The 18,339-nt window shown below is 39.2% G+C and overlaps 1 protein-coding gene across 2 annotated transcripts; it reads left to right on the top strand.

The window, feature by feature from the left end:
* The first annotated feature begins 134 nt into the window (after positions 1-134).
* Positions 135-18,124, top strand: nprl3 (NPR3-like, GATOR1 complex subunit). Of its 2 annotated transcripts, XM_034190215.1 has the most exons (14): positions 135-533; positions 1,841-1,910; positions 3,617-3,655; positions 4,303-4,435; positions 4,754-4,828; positions 6,378-6,531; positions 6,734-6,815; positions 6,926-7,063; positions 10,170-10,326; positions 10,512-10,618; positions 10,784-10,913; positions 11,815-12,004; positions 15,625-15,817; positions 17,771-18,124. In XM_034190215.1, exons 1-14 carry the CDS (start codon positions 365-367, stop codon positions 17,934-17,936), a joined length of 1,803 nt encoding a protein of 600 aa, XP_034046106.1. In that variant the 5' UTR covers positions 135-364; the 3' UTR covers positions 17,937-18,124. The 2 variants fall into 2 exon arrangements, with proteins under 2 accessions (XP_034046106.1, XP_034046107.1); XM_034190216.1 differs by lacking the exon at positions 3,617-3,655.
* Positions 18,125-18,339: the final 215 nt, after the last annotated feature.

Genomic DNA, 18,339 nt, shown 5'->3' with positions numbered 1-18,339 from the left:
TAAGTTACAATCAGCCACACCCATTTTCCTCTGAAAATCGAGTAATAAAATTGTCGTTTTATGGAATTTATAAAGGGCAGAAAGAACAGGAAATATTATAGCACGATATTTGCATGAGTTCCAGAACGGTTGTTACCGTCGTTGTTCGACGTGAACTCTTTTCAATGTGACACAAAAACAATCATGGCCGCACATTTCCTGGAGCTAACAAGCTAACGTTTAACCAGTGTACTTTACTGAGTGTTTTGCGGCAAATATTAACACAGCTGTCATTTGCAGTGAAGTTACGATAACTGTGTGGTCAAAAGTGTTAAACTGGGCTTTTTTTCTTGTGTCGTAACTCCGCGTTAGCTAGAATGCTAACATGATGTTTGGAGATGACACAACAGCATCCATGTACAGTCAGTGCCAAAAGAACGGCGATCAAACCAGCCCCATCAGCGTCATTCTGGTCAGCTCCGGTAGCCGAGGCAACAAGTTACTGTTCCGGTATCCTTTCCAAAGAGGAGCCGAGTGTCCATCGGCTCTCGCAGGTAGGTTTAGCTTTAGCATTAGCATGAGGACTGTAAACACTGAGACACCTCTCAGTCTGAGGACGTTCAAAGTGCAGAAATTCAACCACAATGTGAGGATATTTATATCAAATTGGGTGAATTATAGAGGAACTGTGCCACTTTTGATATCTGGTTCTCCCTTTTAACATACTACATGTCTGCACCTGTAAACTTCATGACATTTAATCAGGTTAGTCCCGTTGAGGTCGAGATCTCTTTTGCAAGGGAAAACTCAGTTATAAAGTTTCCAGTTCACCTAACCGGCAGCACGGTGGACTAGTCTTTAGCACTGTTGCCTCACAGCAAGAAGGTCATGGGTTCTATTCCCACCTGTGGCCTTTCTGTGTGGAGTTTTCATGTTCTCCTCGTGTTTGCGTGGGTTTCCTCCGGGTGCTCCGATTTGCTCCCACATTTAAAAAAGACATGCAGGTTAGGTCAAAGGGAAACTTTAAAGTTGTCCAGGTCTCCCTTGCAAAAGAGGTCTCGGCCTCAATGGGACTAACCTGGTTAAATAAAGGTTAAATTTTACCTTTTTGGAATATTTATTATCAGACAAATAATGTAGTATAATTTTTAATATAATTGGAGCATTTTAAAATTTTGACCCCGTGTAATTCTTCATTGAACCCCCTATCTGATCGCCTGTTGAAAATTCAAGTGGCCCGTCTACTTTTTCAAAGAGTAATGTCTAAGGAGTATTTGTGCAGAGTTTGGTGCTTGTATCACCATTTGAAAGATGGTTTCAGCTATCTACTGCACTGTAATCAAGATCAAAGTCAAGATCCACATCCTTTTCTGGATCAGCATAAAATTGAATAAACTCTTCCTTCACCTAAAGTTGACCTCTCACCAAATTTTATTGAATTCTGTTAATGCCTTTTTGAGGTAGACTGTTGACAGTTTTGGAAATTAAAATATAATATCTTGCCTAGGTTCAAAGATCAAAAATGAAAGTTAAGTGTTGTAACTGCCTTGGCAGAGATGATGATGATGATGATAATAATAAATAATTCATGCTATACCTCCTTACTCCAATCATTTACATGGGTGTGAGGAGGGGGGTAGAGCCTTTCCCAGCAGTCACAGGGCATGAGGCAGGGGTACATTACATCATAATAACAGCAACAGCAATAATAATAATTGTCATTGAATCCATTGTGTCCCTCAGCATACACCATTGTCTTTAATATATGGGCCTAGATTTGAATTTTCTCTTTACTGTGGCCATTTATTAAAACTTTGTTGACATACTTTGTTGTACTAATGTAAGTATTTCTGTCTACAAGCAAAACAGCGAAGTCCATACGCTCTGAACACAACTGGTGATGGTGTTGAAGATCAGGATGGTGATTCAAGGTAATTTTATTGAATATTGCTCAAATTCAAATACATTTTGAACATATTTGACTTGATGCATTAGTAGCCCTGATTCAGGCACTGCTAAGTGACCGACTAACAAACTGCTGTCTGATAAAACCATGACACTGATCATCAAAGTTTAATGTGTTTTGAAACATGGTACTTTGCCTTCAACTACACACGTCTGGTGTGTAACAGGAGGAATTTTAACATCACCAGCTGATTTCACAAACAGTAAGAGAGCATTTCATGAAAACTAAATGTCTCCAATGCAAAATCTATAATCAAGGAAGGATGTCGTAGAGGTTTAATGTTCAACTTTTGTTATGTCGATAGGAGTGAAAATCTGTTGAACAGTTTCCAGATTCTGATGTCAGTTACCTTCTTTGAAAGCTCTGATTGATAACTTTATTTGAAGCAGATAGCAGGCTGTACTTTATGGTGCTGCTGTCAGCTGACACCCCCACCCCCATGACATAAAATAATAAAAATAATAAGTTAATTAATTGTGTCAGATCACTTCCAAACATCGTTATTCCACAGAAAATTCTATGTGAGGGAAAACCACGGTCCAAGCACTGTGGATGTGCTGAAATGATTGACATCCAAATGAATTATTTAGCATTTTTAAAAAATTCTGACATGGTGGGGATCCATTGGCTTGGTGGCCTGCCAGGTCTATAATACTGTTGGGCAATACTGACATAATATCCACCTCAGGCATCAAAGAGGACATGATCCAGGCTTACACTGCTTACATCTAGTAGTCTGAGATATGGCATCAGCATATGTCACATGTTTCTTACAGCGAGTTATTTATCTTACACAAATACCTGATTCATTGTAGTTTGTGTTTCTTTATTCACAAACTTTTAAAAACAAAATTGTACACAATAAAACACAGAAAAGAAATAAATAATGTTAAAAACAGCACAAGGCCTTTACCCTATAAACAGGTGTGTAATTATAACTGTACTTTCTTGCTCGCTTTAGCAAATTTACCTTATAATTATTTCTCATGGCACACAGTTCTACAATTTGTTGAGCAAGTCTGAATACCTCTTCATCAAAATGATGCTGCACTGAGATTTATAGAAAAGATATCTTGTGTTAGCACCAGTTACGGAATGGGGCCTAAAAGGGCCATATTGCTAATTGCACTTACATCATTATCACTATTGCGCATCTTATCAATAAATTTTATACAACACTTAGCAAAATAATACTCAATATTCATACAATTTGCAAGATATAGCAAAATATTACAATGTGTGGTATTTGATACATGCCAGACTTTGCATATAGCCTTTCTCAAAAACCATATTACACTGATGATTTAAATCTGCCACGCATTTGTCAGCAGTTAAATTAAAAGTAGCTTCATGATGTTCATGACTCAAGTAACTTTATCAATTTTAGGTACTCTGACATTATTTACAACAGTAACAGGATGTGATGGTCTAGCCCTTGTGCACTTGTAAACTCAGTGTGGTATTTTAAATCCAATTTTATGTGTTACTGTGGGGACTTCAGGAATAAATCAATTAGTTAAGCCAGCCTTTCACATCACATATTATCGTATCTTTCTTCTCATTGTTTTTGATGCCCATTTTATGCATTGAGCCCAACTGTTGCATTTTCCTTTTTGTTTGCTTTTTTTTCTTCTTCTTCTTCTTGTTTTTATGGCCCAATTCCCATTTCAGGGAACATTCTCCACTAACTGATGAACAGTTGGTAGCAGGGTAAGACCAAATCATTCTAAACCACCTTTCCTAGATCACCACTACCTTTTTCCATTCCCTTCTTTCCTATTTTGCATCCTTTATGGATCCCCAAACGTAATTTTAAAAAGATCTTTCTAAATGACCATCTGTAGCAGATCCAGTGAATCCACATTTAAATTAAATTTTGATTTTACAGGTAATGTCTGAATTAACACCTGCCATGAGATCCTTTGTGTGGACTCAAATCAAAGTCAAACAATGATAAAGCAGCTTCTTCACATTCTCCTCAAATTCTCAACTTTATTTTTGGGATGAGTCAGTAACTTGTTCACTTTTTCTCTAATTTAACAGCTTGATATTTTTTTATGTCTTTGATCACAGCATGTGTTCATAAAAACACGCATGAGTCTTTCGCATCTTTATTCATACAGAGACTTCACTTTTTCTGGGAGTAGGTCTCTTCATCTGTTTTTTCCACAAGCTTCTTTTTTTTGAACGATTGCTGGTGTACAGTAAAATCAGAAAACATTCGGTTAATGCAGGAATGTGAAAAATCTGATCAGAACTACAGGCGTTTAAACGCTGTCACTTGTACAGACTGTTTCTGTGCTGTATGTTGGCGTTGCCCTGAGTACTTTTCAGAAATATTCCCTCCCTTCCTAAAGGTTCTCTGACATAATCCTTGCCACCATCCTGGCTACCAAATCTGATATGTGTGGAAAGAAGTTTGAGCTGAAGATTGACAATGTTTGTTTTGTGGGTCACCCTACGCTTCTTCAGCATCCTCCCATCATTCAGGTGCGAAACATCACGGCTACAAATACGTAACGTTTTTTTTTTTTAAATAAAGGAGACGTTTTGCAGTTTATTTTAAAAAATTTTTGCAAAGACTTTAATGCTGCAAGAAACTCAAATTCCTCTAGTCAGGTTCCTTATGCCATGATTCATAGGTTCATAAATATTTATTTGTTTATTTGTTTTGAAGATTTGGAAAACTATACATTCTTAGAAAGCTTATGAAATGTGGAATCCAAAAAACAATGTTTTATTTTTTGTTATGGCCAAATGTCTTGTGTTGCTGAGATGGTGTTTCATTGTTGACGTGTATGTCTGCAGGTTTCTAAAACAGATCCTTCACCGAAGAGAGAAATGCCCACCATGATCTTATTCAATGTGGTTTTTGCACTGAGGGTATGAAAATACTTTACACTGATGGCTTAGATCTTTCATTAGAATTAATTATATAGTAGTCAGTCCAATAAAATGAATTGAGAGATAACTTATGCAAGGATAAATGTAATTTTTCCTTGCACCTTAATTTTCATCATTATTTACTGTATCTTTTGTAATTAAATGAAATTTATTCATCTGCCTGTGGGTGTGTTCTGTAAGTAACTGGAGTGTTTTTAATTGATAACATTCTGCTTTAATCTTATCTGTGGGTGCATCAGGTCTCTAAGGGAGGCAGGCTGTTTTTAACGTGCTTAATCATGTTGTCCAACTTGTCCCACCCACAAGGCTCTCAGTGCTGAATCATTAAAACCTAATGACATTTTCAAGCTGAATTTAGTCTTCATACCCTGGAACAACCCTTTATGCAAATTTTCTGCAGCAGCTTGCCATGACTATTTCGGATACAAATAAAATTTATAAATACGTGATAATTTTTTTTAAATGTATGGCAGTTTGTTTGTGACTTAAATTATTAATAATTAAAATTTTTAAATTGTTTAATATTTTTATACTGTTTATGATTATTCATGCAGGATAATTGTTGTATGTACAGAACCCAGTCCATTTTAAGTTAAAATAAAATTTGTGGTTCTCAGTTTATGTGACCAGCTTCTAAATATATTAACATTACTTACTACTAACATTCAGAATCAGAAGCTTATTATTATTATTATTATTATGGGGCTGTAACTAATATTTATTTCTTCCTGTGGTAATCTCTTGTTTATTTAATAATTGGTGTGCTTTTTTGCATAAATTGCATACAGAATAATTGTTTTATGCACAAAGACCAATCCATCTTTAGTTAAAATATATTTGTGATTTTCAGTTCATCATAGGCATTATTATTATTATTATTGGGCTGCATCTAATGTTTATTGTTTTTATCAATTAATCTGTTGTTTATTTCATAATTGATGTACTATTTTTGCTTAAAATGCATACAGAAGAAAGCAATAAAGTGCTAATTTTGAATATATTAAAATCAAAAAGATAATTGTAGCTGTTTGTTGATGATAAAAAAATCATAATGTTTATTTGTACAGTATAGCACAGTTCAAAAAACTGCGACTTTATACAAATCAGTAAAAAAGAGACAGATTTAAACAGTGAAAATTTGTGAAAGAATTGATGAAGCCTAGTTTCCAGCAAAATAATTGTAAGGTAAAGGTAAATCATGGTTCTGTTCTAACACAAATGCTTCACAGTATAGAGCTATAAAATGGGATCATTTTTCTTACCAAAGTGGAATGCATTTTGTTCTGATCAGATTATAATGACTTTCTGAAGTTCCCTGCTGAGATCTTTCCCTTAAGAACTCAAAAGACATTTAAAAGCTAAATACACAAATGCCTTTGGCAGTAAAATGTGAACTGAATTGCACATGAGAAGGCCTGACTGTTTTGACTCTGTTATGATGTTCCTGTGGTAAAGACCCGTGTATGTTACTAAGAGTTTCTGTCTGCCATTGTTTTAAGTTGCTCCTTCTGTTTCTTCGACTCCATAGGCCAATGCTGACCCATCAGTCATCAGCTGTATGCACAACCTTTCTCGGCGTATTGCCATCGCCCTGCAGCATGAGGAGTGGCGCTGTCAGTACCTGACCAGAGAGGCAAAGCTGATGCTCGCCCTCCAGGATGAAATTACCACCACAACTGAGAGTGGGAGACACACTTCTCGTGCTAACTGCATCCACAAAATGCATGGTCACAACAATTCAGTGCCGTATTACGACTTTTTTAATAACGCCCAGTGGAAACTCTCAGACAGTTGTTTTGTTGTTTTGTATCTTACAGCCGAAGTGCTGAAATTTAGATGGGTAGAAATGATGTTGACATTATTGTCTGTTTGTAATTGTGTCAGTGGATGGAAGCCCGCAGTCCCCCTTTAGGCAAATTCTTCCCAAATGTAAATTAGCGAGGGACCTGAAGGACGCATATGACAGGTCTGTGATTTTGCTGCACAATCTGTTTTGCCATTTTTGTTTTGTTATTGGGCCCTTTTTGTGTGCACTTTGTGTTGTATTCATACAGCTGAATGATTATGTTTTATCAGCCTTTGTACAACTGGTGTCGTGCGGCTGCATATTAACAACTGGCTTGAGGTGATGTTCTGTTTACCCCATAAGATCCACAGGATTGGTGGAAACTACATCCCACCAGAGGCATTAGAGCGCAGCCTTAAGGCCATAAGGTGAGACATTGTCATACAGTTTCTGAATCTTTATTTACTGAAATTTTTGTGTTATCGTCCCTGTTTGTCTGTTTGTGAACAGCCTGGAGCCCACAATTTTCATATATCGTTATCAATTTTTTACAGAGGATTCATATCCCGATAGGCAAGAATTGATTCATTTTTCAAGGCCAAAGGTCAAAGTCAGGAAAAATATGGTAAAAATCCCTTGCCTTTAACGTTGAGGGAATATTCAAAAATTCATAACTCTGTCAAAAAAAGATTTCTTTCATGTTTGAGAGTCGGATGGTATCCTTTATCGACTGACAAAGTCTGATCTGGATCTGATCCGAATTACAGATTTTGTGGCCATTGAAAACCCCATTTAGTGTATATTTTACATTATATCTTAATCAAACGTGCCCCAATCACTCTCATATTTGAAAGTGAGGTGCAGACTGGCATTTACTATCACCTGACAAAAGTTTAATCTGCATCTGGTCCAGATTGTGGATTTTGTGGACATTTGAATTTAATGTTGAAAAGCCCATTTGGTGTACATTTTGCATTATATCTCAAACAAAAGAGCCTCAATCACTCTCATTTGTGACAATGAGGTGCAAACTGGCACTCTCAATGAATAGACTAAGTTTGATCTGCATCTGATCAGTGTTGTGTATTTAGTGGATATTTAATTTTAATGTTGAAAAGCCCTTTTGGTCTAGATTTTGTATTATAGCTTAGCTTATGAAAAGTCACTTCTAAAAGGACTTTTCCAGGGGAAAATTTTGAGGAATTGGAAACTGGTGTTGGCAGAGGTTTGCGCTCTGAGTGCGCTTCTCTAGTTTTTTTTTTTTTTTGTCATTTGGCACCTCAGACATTTGGTTTTGACGCCATATTGGATGTTAACTGTAAATCGCACATGGCAGAAACCTGCAGTTGGTCTGCTCTTATCTCAGAGTTGAAGCTTTCACACTTGTTTTTCTGGGTACACCCCAGTCAGCAGGGTTACTGATAATACACATAGGGCATCACACCCAACTTGACTGTGTGCTCCTCCCCTGTTTTTACACAACAGACACTTTTATGAAAGTTTGACACAAGGATTATTAGAAATACAGCCTTTCTAATACAATAATTCTGATTTCTAGTAATTTCTCATTTTTATACACATAGCAAACGTGCCAACTGGATTGTCAGTTCTGTCTGTCTGTCTCATGTTAATAGGTTTATTGTGAAAGGGAAACGGACTCCAATTCTTAGCGTGTTTTCATCCCATGCAGATGATCAGTTTACAGTGATACCTCAGATTCACCCATTCATTCACACGCACACACTCAGCGATGTCAACATGCAGTCATTCCAGGTGCTCAGACGCACTGTGGGAGTAATGTGGGGATTAAGGATCTTGCCCAAGTGAACCTTGGTAATTTTCCTGTCTGACGGGGAGTCAAACTGAGTCACTTTGACCTTGAGACCCTCACCTCCCCAAACACCTTAACTCCAAGAAGTAATGATTCAGACAAGTGTGCGTTCTACCATGTAATGCAGTTATCCAGTGATGTGTGCAGCCACTGAGTGATTGTCATTGAGGACCCAAGGTGGTTCCATGATGTGGCACATGCTCCGATGCGCCACCAGACTTGCTGATGTGTGACATTTGACCTTTACCCCTAGATTTTACTTTCATGACCAAGAAAAGCGTAGAAAATTCAACAAACCTAAACTGATTTGTGCAATTTTTGTTGAACTCTGTTTAATTTACCAAGAGGAACAATGACACAACTTACTGTATAATCAGCTGACAGCGATACACATCCAGCCCACACAACATGCAGGATTCCTTAAAAAGTCTTAAAAGGCATTGAATGTGTTCATCTAATAACAAAGCATTAATTGGTATTAAAATATCTTAAATCAGTCTTTCAGAAGTCTTAAAATCACAAGACATGGAAAATAGGACTTTATTTTTCTTGAAGCATTACAGTTAAAATTTTTTTGTCAATATCTATTATTTATTTTTAATAATTCAATGAAAACCTCTCATAAACACCACACAATGCAAGACAGCAGAACTAACAGATCTCTTGTGTTTGTTGCTGAAATGCTCAGAGCAGAGACGCTGTAATGAAAATTGTTTTTTTTTTTTTCGGGGAATATTATGGCTTAAACCAGAAACCATGTTCTGTGTTACAATAAATATTTGCCCCTAACCCTCAGCCATTCATGTTGCCCCCACCTTCATTTTTGGATTTTGCAATGTTGGTCTTAAATTTAATTCAGACTGGCATTAAAAAAACTCTGAGTAAGTCTTAAATCTGTTTTGCCTTAAGATGAAGAAACATTGAACAGGATGGTTTTAGATGATGTGTAACTTTTCGTGCCTTTATCCTTTGCAATTTATGTGGCAATTTGTAGTTTCTATGAATGCATTTTTTTCTGAGTGGTTTCACATCATGTAGCTCCCAAAATGTGCATAATCACAGCTTACAGATTCTGATTGAACTTTTAGGGTAAAAATATTGGGAAAGGCCAGGTGGCAGTAGTCCCAGAGATTTTCACTGTTCTCTCTTTTTCTCCAAATAAAAATGACAAAATATCAAAAAAACGTATTAATATGTAAAATTTTGCCCATATTACACAGTGTTTTTGTAGGGCAGCGTGGTGGCAAAGTGGTTAGTGTACTTACTTTCTGAACAGGAGGTTCTCTCTTCAAGACCACCTGTTCTTTCTTTATAACATACTATGTTAGTAATTTAAATCAAGGCACGAAATTCCATCACATGTTGCTGGGTGTCATTATGACAGTGAATAATATAGCCGTACAAAAGCTGCCACCTGTTGTCCGCTCAGTGTAATTACATCATAGTTTTGTTTAACTTTGCTCTTGTGTTTTTTTTTGTTTGTTTTTTTTTTTTTTATGTCAGACAAAATATTCCTCAGCATTTTACCCATTTTAAATTTAAGACATGAAATTTTGGAATAGCAAATTCTCAGAAGTCGTCATTTTGTGTTCTGAGACAAACGCACAGTATTTGTACTAAAGCTACGTAATTGTGAGATGGCCATTATGACGTCAGGAGGCTATGTTGCTCAGACATCCTGCTGCTGTGTTTTTGTCTTCCAGGCCCTATCATGCTTTGCTGCTGCTGGAAAGTGAGAAGGCTCTGCTGAACCAGCTTCCTCTGGATTGCTCACCTGCTATGGTGCGCCTTATCAAAACATGCTCGGCGGTGAAAAACCTGCAGCAGCTCGCACAGGATGCAGACCTGGCTCTGCTTCAGGTGCAGAAGTAGACACAAGAAGCATCAAATGGGTCTAACTTCAAATAAAATTAATTTGCTGTTTTGGTGTAGCGTCTTGATTGCCATTTTAATTTAAGTACACGTTTTTGTGTCTGCTGGGTAGAATATAATTATCACGTCTTTGAACACGTTTGCATTAAATTTTACAATCTCTTCCCTCTCAGATTTTCCAAATTGCTGCTCACTTGGTGTATTGGGGTAAAGCAATCATCATCTACCCACTGTGTGAGAACAATGTCTACATGCTGTCTCCTCACGCTGACATCTGCCTGTGAGTGTTTCCTGCTCACTGATTACTGATGACAATGGACCTCATTCTGAAAATAACCGGATTCTCTGCAGCACTTGTCACCTTTTGTGCATAGACCAAACTCCATAAAGACTCCATATGACAATTGAGCATATCAGAATTAATATGTGCTGTGTCCCTGTTTAGCTACTCACCACTGGCTGAACAGTTCTCAAAGCAGTTTCCTGGTAACGATCTGCCCTCCATGTTAGCCAAATTTTCACTGCCTGTGTCGCTGGCTGAGTTCAGAAACCCGCTGGAGGCTCCGGTGCAGGAGGTAGGATTATTCTGAAATTCTCATTCAATTGAGTGCAAGCTCCCTTTTTATGCTGCATGACAGCAGTGCAGTCAGTATCATAATGTATTTGACTGTGTACAGAATAACTTGGCAACAGGTAAGCAGATTTTTTACCAAACTTTGCAGGAATATTCCTCGTGGGAGTGTCTCCAAATGATTGATCAAGGGTCAAGGTCATCACAAATATATTCACAAAAGCAAGTTTTCCAGAATATTTCCACAGCTGGTCATTTGAAATGTCATTTCATGACATCACTACAGTCCGTCAAACACACCTCCTTGATGTCTGCAGTGAACAGTGCCAGAATAAGAATGTCTCTCTTTTAGATCCCTTGACTAAATCTCCTTATGTTAAAGTGACAGCCATACACTTACTGCACAGTTTTATGTGCACACGAAGGCTCTGCATCGCTCCTCTGATGCCTTTCATTAGCATATCTTTTTCTGCAGTAATGAAATAATCCACTGATAAGTTTTTGCTGAGCGCCCTGTTGCAATGAAATTACTGTAATTATCCTACAGAAAGAATGTTGTTCTTGTTTGGAAAAAACTTAACATTTTAAACCAACTATTTGAAGAAATGGAATTACGTTTCCTCATAGCTAAAGGGCTGTGATTGAAAATTCAGATGCTGTGGTGTTTTCGTCTCACCTGTCGTGTTGTGGCTGAGTAGTTTAAGTGCTGATTATTAATTATAAATGGCAAAACTTCTATTGTTTTTTATTGTATGAGGAGAACAGTGCCATGGAGTGTTCTTGCAGGCAAGCTTTGAGTTTTGTACGGTACGACTTTCTAACATATTTGACTTTGGTAAGGAACACGGTCATATTCAGGGTTTATGCTTAGCTGTAATGCATTTTGTTGTTGTGCTCCTCATCAGGCCCAGCTAATCCAAATGGTGGTTTGGATGCTTCAGCACCGCCTCTTGATCCAGCTGCACACTTACGTCTGCCTGCTGGTGCCCCCAAGTGAGGATGAGCTTGGTATGAAGGATGAAGACCTGCCATTGGCTGCTCGCATAGGCGGCCGCAGTCTCAGCACCCCAAGCGCTCTCAGCTTTGGTTCCCCAAGTGAGTGCTCAGCCATATGTTTCCTGTTTACAGCTCTTTAAAGCTACAGTGTGTGGGATTTAGGGGTACTTATTAGCATAAATGGAATGTAGCATTCACTATCATTTGTTTATTACCTTCAACAGCACATCGTAATGTTTTCATAATCTGAGAACGAGCCCTTCGTATCGACATAGGAGCGGGCCCCGTAATGGAGGCTGCCATGTTGAGACAGCAGCCCAAAAGGGACATAATTACTCCACCTTTTGCATTTTGCAGTGCTGCCGGTAGACTGAGGAGAAAAGAAGAGGAATCGGTGGTTGCTGCACTACACACACTGTCTACTGATTGGTAGTGCAGGCAAACAACTTTGAAAGCCGTAGTTTTTGTGAAATGGAGGCTCATACATATTGCTTATCACAAGAGAAGGGGAAGGAGCATGAATGCCATTGTTAAAGAAGCAAAAAAACATAAGGGCAACAAAGTTGTAATGCAGTTTGCAAGCTCGCCACTAGATGATACTAAAGCTGGAGTTGGGTAATTGTATAATTTTGGTTTGTCTCTTTATTCAGTATCTTTAGCACCATTGGCTTAATTTGCTTCATTGTATGCATTTTTATCTGCGCTTCAGTGGGTTAGGATACAAATAATTAATGTTCATGACTTCAATGGTACAAATATTTTATGAGGTGAAAGCTGGAACAAACCATTCAAGTTTGTTCCAACTTTCACCTCATAAAATATTCGTTCCATTGAAAGAATGTAAAAACATTCATTATTTGTTTTATATAACGGCTAAAATAGATCCTTGTCATTTTATATTATATTAATTTACAAACAACAGACAAGGGACTTACATTTTGGTACCTCCTCAGTGCAGCGAAAAATCACGTCAGAAATTAATCCAGCTTTGCTGTGTCACTGCTGCACAATCCAACACGAACTTTAAATAGGAGTCCAAAAATAATTCTGAGGATTAAGCCCGCCATGCCCGTCGTGCTGTGAGGCAACAGTGCTAAACACTAAGCCACTGCTCTGCCTACCCCGACTATCTGGCTTTTTTTTTAGCAGCATTTTAATACAACATTACTGTTTATTGGTGTCATTTAAAAGGGACGAAGAAGAGCCTTTATTATCATTGTACATACATACAATGAAATTTGTCTAATTACAATTAGACACAATCCAGCCACTAGGAGCAGTGGGCGGCCACATAGTCTGGCACCCGGGGGCCAACTTCAGATGTAGAGACACTGCCTTGGTCCGGGGCAGAGAAGGGAGCAGACTCTTAATATATATGTATTTGATTGTGGAAGGAAACCGGAGAGCCCAGAGGAAACCCACACAAACACGGGGAGAACATGCAAACTACACACACAGAAAGGACAAGCAGTGATCCCTTGACCTTCTTGCTGTGAGGCATCAGTACTAACCATTAATCCACCATGCCACCATTTAGTACATTGTTTCGCTGACCACTACACCTGCTCCTAATCCATCATCAGTCCAGCATCCACTAAATTCACCAGATTTGAAAGTTTGTCCTCATAATGTACCCTCTTAATTCAGTGAACTACAAGATGGCTTTTATTTTTGAAGTACTTACATCTTACAGGGAGCATGCGTTTTAGAAGTTGTCCTGACTTTGTTTAATTTTGTACAAAGTGCTGCTTTAGCTGCCATTGTTTTCCTTTTTGCTAAAGCTTATAGTTAGGGCTGGATCAGGTGACCCTGAACCATCCCTTAGTTATGCTGCTATAGACGTAGACTGCTGGGGGGTTCCCATGATGCAGTTTCTTTCTCTTTTTGCTCTGTATGCACCACTCTGCATTTAATCATTAGTGATCGATCTCTGCTCCCCTCCACAGCATGTCTTTTTCCTGGTTCTCTCCCTCAGCCCCAACCAGTCCCAGCAGAAGACTGCCCCTCCCTGAGCCTGGTTCTGCTGGAGGTTTCTTCCTGTTAAAAGGGAGTTTTTCCTTCCCACTGTAGCCAAGTGCTTGCTCACAGGGGGTCGTTTTGACTGTTGGGGTTTTACATAATTATTGTATGGCCTTGCCTTACAATATAAAGCGCCTTGGGGCAACTGTTTGTTGTGATTTGGCGCTATATAAAAAAATTGATTGATTGATTGATTGTGCTGATCTTGAAAGCTGCATGTTCATGCTTACATCATGTGTCTGTGCTGGTGCCAAAGTAGAAAATTAATCTTCTAAAATCCATACAAATTTGAAAACATATGACACATTCTGTTTAAACTAACCAGAGCTAGCAATAGCAGTAGATTGTCTCAGTTTAAATGGAAAGCCAGTTGCTGACACTCTCAAAGGTGCCATAAGATGGCGCCATCTGCTTTGGTCATCCTGAACAGATGACATATGTAGCGGCTGCACTCTGCGTTGTGTTGTTATGACTCCGCCCATTCGCTCCCCTCGGGACGCGAACTCATGATCTCCGGCATGGGAGTCGGACTCTCTAACCAGAAGGCTAAAACCCAGGGCTCTGGCCTTGCGACCAGAGAATCCTTTTGAGCTGTTGGGAGTGAGATTTACTAACTACATCTGCACAGCGACACCTGCTGGCCTCCGTTACACTCACCCCCCCTAAACTCACTCCCATCCGGGTACACGTCACCATTGTAGCGGTTGCACTCTGCGTTGTTGTTATCGCTCCGCCCCATTTCCTCCCCTCGGGACGCGAACTCACAAGCTCCGGCATGGGAGTCGGACTCTCTAAACAGAAGGCTAAAACCCAGGGCTCTGGCCTTGTGACCAGAGAATCCTTTTGAGCTGTTGGGAGTGAGGTTTACTAACTACATCTGCACAGCGACACCTGCTGGCCTCCGTTACACATACTTACACTCAACAAAAAATTCAGATTTAAAAGCTATGTGAAGCTTTTAAATACTATTTATTAACTGTAGCTTCTCAAAGTCTCCAGTATCTGTGGATATCATGTCTTATATAAATATCTGAAGAAGTCACTTTAAGACGTACGCCCTTTTTTTATTCAGTATTCATGTATTTGTAATTTTATGCAGCAGGAACAAATGCTAAATACTCTATGACCACTATGTTGCAACACGTCTGTCTGGTCACTCCAGTAATTATCTCACCATTTGAATTAGCTTTTGTGAGCCGTCCTTAAAGCTGTAGTAACACTCCTTATTCTCTGTGAAGCCCGTAAAATTTTCACCGAAAGCCAGATAAATTTTTCGAATGGTTTCCAGCTGCCTGTCTCTAACAGTTTCTGAAAAAATTCTGATGGAAAAAAAGCCCAAATCATTCCGCCATTTCCTCGCAATGAAACAACGACGAGAGGGGTGGAGCAGTGCTCACTCAAAGCCTGCCCACAGGCGAATGACGCAACCGACAGGCGTGGAAAAACTCACGCATGCGCACGAAGGTTCAAGCTTGGCTGATGTAATCACACGTGATTCAAATCCATATAGTTTTTGAAAAAAATAAAAAGGTACAATACTTTTCTAACAGACCTCGTACACATAAAACTAAACACGAGCAGCTGGTAGGTAGCTAATAGGATTTTAATGTCGTAAAGCAGCACACTGCAAGTAAGACGCTCGGTTATTACTGGGATCTTCCTTTTGAGCTGGTGCTTATCTGCCTGCTTTGTATCTGCAGCCAGCAGCGATGACATGACCCTCACCAGTCCCAGTATGGACAACTCCAGTGCAGAGCTGCTGCCCGGTGGAGATTCTCCTCTCAACAAGAGGATGACGGAGACGCTGCTCACCAGCCTATCCGAGTACGAGAGGCAGTTCATTCTCAACGTCCCTGCTGCACAAAATCCAGAGGACCTGCGGATGTTCGCAAGGTACTTCAGCCTTTCTATTAGAGATACACAGTGTAGATTTTATCGTATTTATTTCACTCTCCTTTGCTATCATTTCTTTCCAGCCATACATTTAATAAATGGGATGAACTTTCACAATGAATAATAGCATTGTGTAGAAAACTATTTGTACATGCTTTGGAAAACAAGCAGCGGTGCTCTGCTCTGGAAGTAAACTGATTGACAATCACGTGTCAAGCTACATGCAACATTCAGCCACACCTGCTCCTAATTTCCATTTTGTCTGCAATGACAAGGTTATTCCCTGCAACTACCCCGGATATGCACAGCAGGTGGCAGAGAGCTACATCCAAATTCAACCTGCTTTTTTTTTCCAGTGTCTAACCATCAAGCAGGTGGCACTGTTCACCAGGAGGCAGATGGGTTTATGGGAAACTACATAAATAAAGAAAAGTTCATTTTTGGATTGATCTGGAGCACCAGTGTTAGCCAGTGTCTAATCAGTTTATCTTCATTAGTTACAAGATGATAGCATTTCTTGTCGTCACTTTCTAGGGCATTCCCTGGAGGTTAGCATTACCTTGCATGGACGCTCACTAAAGGCGAGTCAATAATGAAAGGTGGTCCGGTAATGTCATTATGCGCCCACTAGTTTGGTACGTGGTGTCATCAGACTGATCTAGCATAGTATACAATGTGGCTGTACCCTGTTCAGCAGCAGAACCCTCCACACCTCCCAACTACTTGACGGAACCAAAATTTGATTTCTTTTTCCAGTAAATTGTGTCTGTCACAGTGATGCTCCTGTGTCACTAGTTAGCTTGCTAAAGTCTGGGTAAGATGTCTTGTAAGTCACCTCAGAGGTTTTATCTGGATACAAAAACAGGAATTTTAGATATAAAAGTTAATTTCTTGTTTATTTCTTACAAAATATGAGTGGAATAATTGCTGAACATATTAGATTTATATAGAAATACACCCGTGTAGGAGCACATTCCACCAACTTGGAACTATTTTTTCAACCAATAGTTCCAAGTTGGACATTGTTCCAAGTTGGACATTGTCATGTCCCAAGATTCTTGAAATGGAGCAATACTTCCACCTGGTGGGCATTTGCCAGTAATGCAGGGACAATAGAATTTCACCAAGAGCTCCAGTAATTAATAAGCAAGATTGTCACGTTGATATTCTGTACTGTATAGTAGAAAACATTGGTTATGAACTTTTCATTAATTCTATTTTCTCACCTCTGTGTGTGCAACAAGGATGAACAGTTTGGTGCTTAGTGTTTTGCATAAGGGCACTTTGACTTTCAGGAACAATCACTACTTAAACCATTGGTTGGTTGGTTGGTTGTAACCAGTGTACGTCACTCTGCCTTCACCCAGAGTTACTGTGTCACATCACTGGATGTTTTGTTTGACGAGTGGTTGTGGATTTGGTCCAGGCCCTATTATTGTCATCATTATTGGTCCTTCATCTGTGGTTAGCAGTCTGCAATTTCTTTAGTAGCCCCAGCCTTGGGCTGTGTTGTGAAAAAATACTGGCTTTAAAGTTCTGGTAATGTTCCTCAGGGGCAGTTAGCAGGTTATCAATGAGTTTAAGTAGTGATTGTTCCTGAAAGTCAAAGTGCCCTTATGTAAAACACTAAGCACCAAACTGTTCATCCTTGTTGCACACACAGAGGTGAGAAAATAGAATTAATGAAAAGTTCATAACCAATGTTTTCTACTATACAGTACGGAATATCAACGTGACAATCTTGCTTATTAATTACTGGAGCTCTTGGTGAAATTCTATTGTCCCTGCATTACTGGCAAATGCCCACCAGGTGGAAGTATTGCTCCATTTCAAGAATCTTGGGACATGACAATGTCCAACTTGTTGCTTATAGTACTAGTTAACACTGCTCCTAATTTGATGAAACTCCAGCTCTCAGTCCATTGTCCTGCGTGTTGTTTTAACTGTTTCCAGGCTGCTGCATTATTTCCGTGGACATCACCACCTGGAGGAGATTATGTATAATGAGAACATGAGGCGCTCTCATCTGAAGACACTGTTTGACAAGTTTCGCAGCGTCCTTGTGGTGACCAACCACGAGGACCCCATTATTTCCATATTTCATTCACCCATGGAGTAAAAGCACAAAGACTTGACCAGCACTAACCTACTGGAAGAAAAAAAAAACAGTGAGAGTGGTGCATCACCTGCTGTTCTCACAGTGAACTGAACAATTTATGAACTGATAATGGTCAGTAATGTTACACACTGAAGGTCTCCTTTTTGAGCCAAACATTGATTGTTTACAGGATTAAATTATTTTCTATGTGGCTGTTTCAGATCCTTGAAAAGGTTGTACTCGGGGTTTGACTTCATCCGTAGTGTGACATCATCACTGGTGACCAGAGGAATAATTTGTTTATGGTCTGGAAAGATCATTCCAGACCACAGACAAGTAGCAGTCCTGTGGGCTGAATGAGGATGGCAAAAAAGAAAACAGACTTTAAGCATAATGTGGGCCAGTTTCCTTTGAGATCAGTGTA

This window comes from Thalassophryne amazonica, chromosome 16 (assembly GCF_902500255.1).
Source record: "Thalassophryne amazonica chromosome 16, fThaAma1.1, whole genome shotgun sequence".
NCBI lineage: Eukaryota > Metazoa > Chordata > Actinopteri > Batrachoidiformes > Batrachoididae > Thalassophryne > Thalassophryne amazonica.
The sequence above is the reverse complement of the archived record's forward strand: the minus strand, read 5'-3'. Positions and strand labels throughout refer to the sequence as shown.